We start from the raw sequence: 7,292 nt of genomic DNA on the forward strand, positions 1-7,292 counted from the left end.
TGCAGGTAGCGTTAATAACGCCAAGGACGTGGCGTAGTGAGTGGCTTTAACAACGCCACTGCCTAGTTCACACACAAAGGCGTACGCTACGCCAGGCTTAAGCCAGCCTTACGCCGTGTGTGTGAACATAGCCTCAGATACGATTTTACAAAAGATAGTATATCTTTAATTACTTGAACTTTAAGCTTCACGTGTAGCAGGTGTGAAGAAACAAGTGTTTTCCCTCAGTACACTGCTTGCATTTTCAGAATAAATATTTGAGTGTATACAATGAATCATAATGGACAACAGAAACAGCAACAGATTTATTGGCTATATATCAATGGTCAACCATTGAATGTCCAGATGATATACCAATGTTTACATGAAACACAGACAGCTTTCTGTATTGCCTTTGATAGTACATCTCCCTGGTGCAAATAAAACAACTTTTCAGTGAGGGGCTTACACTCCATATTCTAGCCAATCAGAGGTTAGCGAGTTTCAGGATACTTTAAGACAAGAGTACTGAAAAGCTCTGTTCACACTATAAAATTTTCTTTGATATGCCCATATATAGTCATGATGTGCCTATATATGGTCATGATGTGATGTCATCATGACCATATATAGGCATGTCACATGGTTTTGTCAAATAAAATTTAATAGAGTGGACACAGTTTTTAAATATGTATGAGAGAAGAACCAGACCAAAATAAAAGTAAAAAAATATTTTAAAAGTCAAAGGGTTGTCAATAAAACTACAATTTTCTTGGTAGACAGGACATGTTCTATCTTGTTTCTTGAACCCAGTATGCAATATGTATTTCAAATAATATTTTCTATACTTTTTGCTATAGTGATTATGTTCGCTCTCAACAGGTATCTTCATGCATTTTCAATAGCCTTATTTACACAGCCGTTTGCTATCAGATAAGTAACACCGATGATCTCCAATCATGCGTCTACACGATCAAAAAAATTAACGGTTGTACCATGAAGTCACGTGATTAGAACTGACCCGAAAAAAAAACATGCATTCCTGCTTGTTTTGAAACCCTTTGTCAAAAAACTTTTAAAATGTATGTAATTGATAAAAATATAAGTTTTCAAATAATAATAATTGTATTCACGCTGCTTATCAACAGCGATGACTCATACAGGTCGAACAGTAGTTAATTTGCATAAAGATCATGCCGATGGTTTCTGTTAACACCACTGCGATGCAGATGTTACTCTATAGATCATCGCTGTTACTAATCCATTATGCGGAGTTGCTAACTCCGTTTACACGACCACCTAAACCCTATGTCAATGGACAAACGCGATCATCACGGTGATCTCCTGCCATGTAAACGAGGCTAATGTAGTTTAAATGGAACAAAACTCTGAGGGTTACTGGGTTGAATCCTACAGCTGACCATAACTGTCTATGCTTCACTACTTCTCTGCTTTTATTATCTTTATATTTTCATAGAACAATAGTTTTGTTTTTTATTTGTATAGTTCATATGTCTAATCAGGTAAACATTTATACCCTGTGCCTGGCGGTAAAGTGCCTTGTCTAAGAACACAAGCAAAATTCACAGGGATACAAACCTTGACTTGACTTGACTCTATTGTGTCTACTTAAACTCCAAATCATAATAAAACAGATCGCTCACCTGTGATTGTACTTTGACATTACTGTCCACTGATCATCATCAATATATGGCTTATCAATGCCTTCCACAATGACCGGTTCAATGGTGAATGCCATCCCTGGCTGCATCAACTCTGGATACATATTCGCTGCAATAAATATCAGTAATATAATTCAGATATTGGCAAACATATTTAATTAGCATTGAGTTAGCTTTGCAATTTCAAAGTGTTAATGGCTCATTCAGTATCTTTCTTCTCCCCTAAGGGTCTCTTTGTGTCCAAGCTACCCCGTAAATTGGTACCAGCTACTCTCGTCTGTTCACAACAGAGGCTGTATGGACCAACAGATCGAAGTAACCTCCTACTCGTCTCAAAACCTGTACTAGGTTCTGAGTAGTCAACCTGAGCCAATTGTGTACACTGTGCCTACAGTTTTTGGTCCTTATCTGAGAAGAAATCAACCACTTTAGTCATAGGCGAGCATGACACTCAAACCTGTACCGATATTATGGTTGTAAGTTACGATGCAACTGCCTTAACTGCTCGGCCATTTTACTCACTTATTGGTTAACACTTAATGGAAAGCCTGAAAAATCTGGATTAACACCCAAGAAGACAACTTCCATTATAATTAACAGGGCACTATGGTGTGATACTGTCACTATAATCAGTGGTTTAACTGTTAATGATAATGGCGATTATATACCAAATTTATTATTTAAATTTACATCATATTAATTTCATATACTCATATAAAAAATATAAACAACTAGAAAATATCACATATCATATACATAAGTTGGACTTTTAAAACATATTTTGACTACTTTGTAGCCTTTGTGAATGAATGAAAAACTATTGAGGTACTCACAACAAAAGTAGTAATAAATGATGTGGAAAATAACTATTAAACAATTGAGCACAACTGTGCTGGGTTTATAGACATATTTGCAATTTGAAAGTAACATAAAATATTGAATGTCATAATGATATGAATTAATTATGATTATATATACATCATTCAAGTTTTTATGAATTTACATACTATATTATGCATTTATAGAGTGTTAACTCACCATGATGGTATATACTAGGTTGACAATGGAACAACCTTCCGATTCCATGGCCCAAGAAAGACGGAGAGACTACGAAACCTGCTTCAGAAGCAACCTTACTACAGAGGGGAAGGTCAATGAAAAAAAAAGAAAAGATAGTTAACTAAATAATTATATTATTAGGTTAAACAAACACAAGATTTGTTTTGCAGTAAACTCACTCTTTGCCTTGCATTCTTTCATCATAACCAATACATTTTATTTATTTATTCATAATATTTCATCAGGGCAGTGCAATCGGTCAAAAAATGAGATAATATAGTAGTAAAAATGTATTAAAAAAAAATTAAAATGGTGGGAGGTGATTTAGTTTCATGAAAATTATTGCTTGCTTGGAAGAGAGCAGAAGAATTTTTTAAACTTCTGAAGACTTTGGCATGTCTCAGGAACCCCTGCCAATAAAACAGCTTCTAATAAAGAACTTCACGTTTCATCCTGTAAGTGGTGAGTTTTCTGTGGATATGTGCATTGGTGGCATGTGTACATGGGTGTGAGTTTGGTTTATGAAGGACTTACTGAATTGTGTTTCCTATTACATTAAGCTTTTGAAGAGGCCCACATTTTTTTATGGCTTCATCTCGACATCTCCTGGCAACATCAACAAGTTTTCTCCCCGTCTCATCAACATTACCAATGCAGTAGGTCTCTGACAGGTCACCATGAAAACCATTATAGAAAGCCTGCAGTAATAACAATTGAATGTTAAAGGTCACTTCAGAAGGATGAAGATGATGATGATGATGATGATGAAGATGAGGACGAGGATGATGATGATGATGATGGTGGTCATGTTGATGATGATGCATTGTTATTTTAGCTCTAAAGGAGTTTTGTACCTAAAAAAGGTACAGAATAATGCCTTTGAATAACTCCTTCAAAATAACAGTAAGAGGATGACAATGTTGATGTAGATGTTGATGATGATTGATTGATTATGATGATAGTCATGATAAGAATAATTGTGATGATGTATATTCATAATATTTAAGCATTTACTGTATATAGCGCTCTTTACTGGAGACCCGCAGCGCTTAAAGTATGAACTATGGAAAAAGGCGAGTTTTAAGAAGAGGTTTGAATTGAGAAAAAGTTGGAGCATAACCGATGATGGTGGCATTATGTTAATGATGATGGTGATAACACGAAAATCACATTAAGGACTATGAGGGTTTAGATGAATTATTATGCTATGATGATGACAATGATAAAGATAGGATGTTGATATTGGAAAGATTATTGTTATTATGACGTGATTATCATATCAATGATGGTGATGATAATAATGGTGATGATGATTGCTGGTGACAGCAAAAAGTTAGGTTCAACAGTTGTTTTTAACACACCGTGAAATCAACATTGATGATATCCCCATCCACTAGAGGGCGCGAGTCTGGAATTCCATGACACATTACATTGTTAACTGAAGTACAGACAGATTTTGGGTACGACCGATACAACAGAGTTGATGGATATGCATTGTAGGATATACAAGTTTCATGAATGACCTCATCTATGTAATCTGTTGTCACGCCAACCTGAAAGATTTTTTTTTGTTTTCCAAGTTAAAAACACAAGGCATTGCTGACAAGATTTTGAAGAAATAACTTCTTTTTTTTTTTTTCCACATAATTGTACAAAATTTTGAACTATATACACTACTAGAAGTTAAACTGTGGATACAAGACATCAAAATACTGTAAATTAGGTTGTGATATTCCAAATAATATTAAAGAAATTTATTGTACATGAAATAAAAATACTGAATAATAACACAGTAACAATAACAAACAATAGCATGTTGATTTTATACAGCAAATAATGGGTAACACCACATCCTGTAATGAAGTTGGATTTATATAGCACTTTATACAGGAGTCTCAAAGTGCTTAAGGTGTAGACTAGCTCGTACAAGTAAGTGTCTCTTCATGTCTGAGCTACCCTGTAAACCGGTACCAGCTACCGCTCGTCTGTCCATAACTTCATCATAAACCTGCCAGTCAGCTGCAGGATGTCCCTTGGACTCTGAAGGGTTTCCATCATTGTATTTTGGTGACTGCGTTCCTCTATGATTTATGGAGAATATTTAGTTGTTTATTTTATTAGTTTCTCTACTTTTTTTCTATTCTAGATCATTACTTATATAAATTTATGGTTTTATTTATATTTTAAATGTTCTTATTTCATTTTTTTTTTTTTTATTCTAGATCATTAACTTTGTCTTATGCTTATAGTGTAAACTGTCATAAACACCAAGTCAAACTGCCACTTAAAAATCTCTCACCTTAAGTTCGGCAGCAGCAACATTTAATATCTTTCTTGCGATTGCACAGACATCCCTCATAGCAGGTATGTCCCCTTTCTCCAAGAAGTTGACGTATCGACTTACTGGTGGAATCGTGCCTGTTCTGACATATTCTGGCCGAATTATATGCTCAGGCACGTTTCGTATTGGACTAACTTCAGCAGGGGTCACATGACTGTATGGAAGATCTTCGATATTTGACCTCAGGTGCTTCAACTTTTCAAAGAAGCTAAACAAGCTACGTTGGTGTAAACCGGTACGCAGAGTCTTTCTGCATTGCGGTGACTGACTTTGAAGAAATTTCTTTACAACAGGATGTCTGATAATGCCTAAAATACATACAAAAAAAATCACTATATTAAATATGCCATTGCTCGATACAGTATACTAAAGAAACAAATTCCTATTCTAATAGTAATAACAATTTTACCAGGGGCTTACCAAAGATTGTAAAGTATAAATGTATAGTGTAAACAGAGAAATAGGCATTAGACTGGTGTAGTTCTACTACTATTTTATCCTTATAATACTGTTCATTTCATGCCTGTGGCTTATCCAAGTATACACATTGATATAAGCCTGGGTGGGTTTTACAAATTGAGTGTGTTGAAAATAGCTTACATTTCCATTTGCTACTTCATTTTCATCCTTCTTTTCACTGTTTCTGCCACAAGATTATGACCAAGTATATTGTCAAACACCCTTTTGTTTTAGAAAAGTCAGTTGTATAAATATACAGTATCAACAAATTTGGTTTACTCTGGAGAATAGCTTTAAATAATAAAATAATAGGCCTAATAGTATAACTTTTTAGAAAGATCTCTTTAACCTCTTTCAAAATAATAATAAACGCTGATGATACAGAAACATTTATTTCAAAAGCGGTCAAAATTTGGATTTCAACACCAGTGACAAGTAGTACTTAAAAGCAAGGACTGAAACAAACAAGTCTGAAACAAGCAGGTCTGAAATGACCTGGGACAAAATTAATTCGGGCCAAAACAACTCAGAACAGAAAAGGCCAGACACCAAATGAGCTGCACCCGAATTGAACCATGACAGAAATCAGGCGTGACCGAGATGAGGCGCAACCAAAAATGAGGCACAAACCCGAAAATTACTCCTGTAACTGTATTCAGGCTCGGCAATTGGCCTATATAATATAGAGTGACGCCTAACAACAAGCTAATTTTCATTAGTAGTAGCAACCTACCTACCTACAATACTACTATCTAGCCTACTAATAGTATAGGCCTAGATAGGCGGGAGCAGGTCAAAACACCAAAATGGCAATGACCAAAACGGCAATAAACCAAACTGGCAATGATAAGTACCAAAACAGCAACCAAAACGGCAATGACAACAATGAAAACGGCAATAGGCATAGACCAAAATGGCAAAGGAGCAAACAATGCCAAGAGAATGATGCGCCACCAGGCGCGGGCAGCAGTTTATAATTTTCTGAATCGTGTTTTGTTTTTTGTTGTTTTTTTTTTTTTTTTTACACATCCATGACTAGGCCTATATTATTTTAAAGTGTTATTTATTATATTATCATCATCATCATCATTATTACCATTATTATCATTATCATTATTATTATAGTGTTTTTTTTTCTTTCGTGCTTTTTTTACTTTTGACATAAAATTTTTAGCCTCATTTTGTCTGTATTTTAAAGTTTTAATTATTTACATGTTTACTGCTTCTATATTGTGATTTTGGTTTATTGCCGTTTTGACTTAGGCCTTGCCTATTGCCGTTTTTTGGTCTTGCCGTTTTAACTTATTGCCGTTTTGACTTATTCCCGTTCTGGTTAAAAAGTGTTGTTGTTTTGGTTTTTTGCCGTTTTGGTCATTGCTGTTTTGACTTATTGCCGATTTGGTTTTTAGCCGTTCTGTACAGAAACCAGATAGGGCCTAGGCCCTAGGCCTGCTTAGCTGGCCTCCATAACTTAATAAGCGGCTTAGTTAGGCCTAGGCCCGGCCGGCCAAACCACACACAACAATTAAGTTAGCCTAGCATTTTCGCTTGCTGAAAGTGTTAAGTGTACAAAGTAAATGAACTGGCAAACATAATATCATCACGATTAAGCATAGCATATCAGATATATCACTGTACAATACACATAACAGAGCTTGTTTACAATCAGCAGACAACTACCTACCAAGGCACTTTCGCACTATGGAAGCTGCCATCTTGTTGACCGACGACCTGAGGATAATGCATTATTGAGGGCGCTATATCAGTTTGAT

General features: G+C 35.3%; 1 protein-coding gene across 1 annotated transcript in view; it reads right to left on the reverse strand.

Moving 5' to 3' along the window:
* LOC117110806 (methionine aminopeptidase 1D, mitochondrial-like) overlaps positions 1-7,292 on the reverse strand; it is an 11,264-nt gene extending 3,972 nt beyond the window's left edge. Inside the window, exons 1-6 of the mRNA XM_033253630.1 lie at positions 7,205-7,292; positions 5,020-5,369; positions 4,082-4,273; positions 3,255-3,418; positions 2,700-2,797; positions 1,644-1,770 (exon numbers count right to left, since the gene is read on the reverse strand). Of these exons, the coding sequence (XP_033109521.1) occupies positions 1,644-1,770; positions 2,700-2,797; positions 3,255-3,418; positions 4,082-4,273; positions 5,020-5,369; positions 7,205-7,235 (962 nt within the window). The 5' untranslated portion in view covers positions 7,236-7,292. The remainder of the gene's footprint in view (positions 1-1,643; positions 1,771-2,699; positions 2,798-3,254; positions 3,419-4,081; positions 4,274-5,019; positions 5,370-7,204) is intronic.

Source organism: Anneissia japonica, unplaced genomic scaffold (assembly GCF_011630105.1).
Source record: "Anneissia japonica isolate Jap-2015-1 unplaced genomic scaffold, ASM1163010v1 scaffold2756_len2360902_cov194, whole genome shotgun sequence".
NCBI classification, from domain to species: domain Eukaryota; kingdom Metazoa; phylum Echinodermata; class Crinoidea; order Comatulida; family Comatulidae; genus Anneissia; species Anneissia japonica.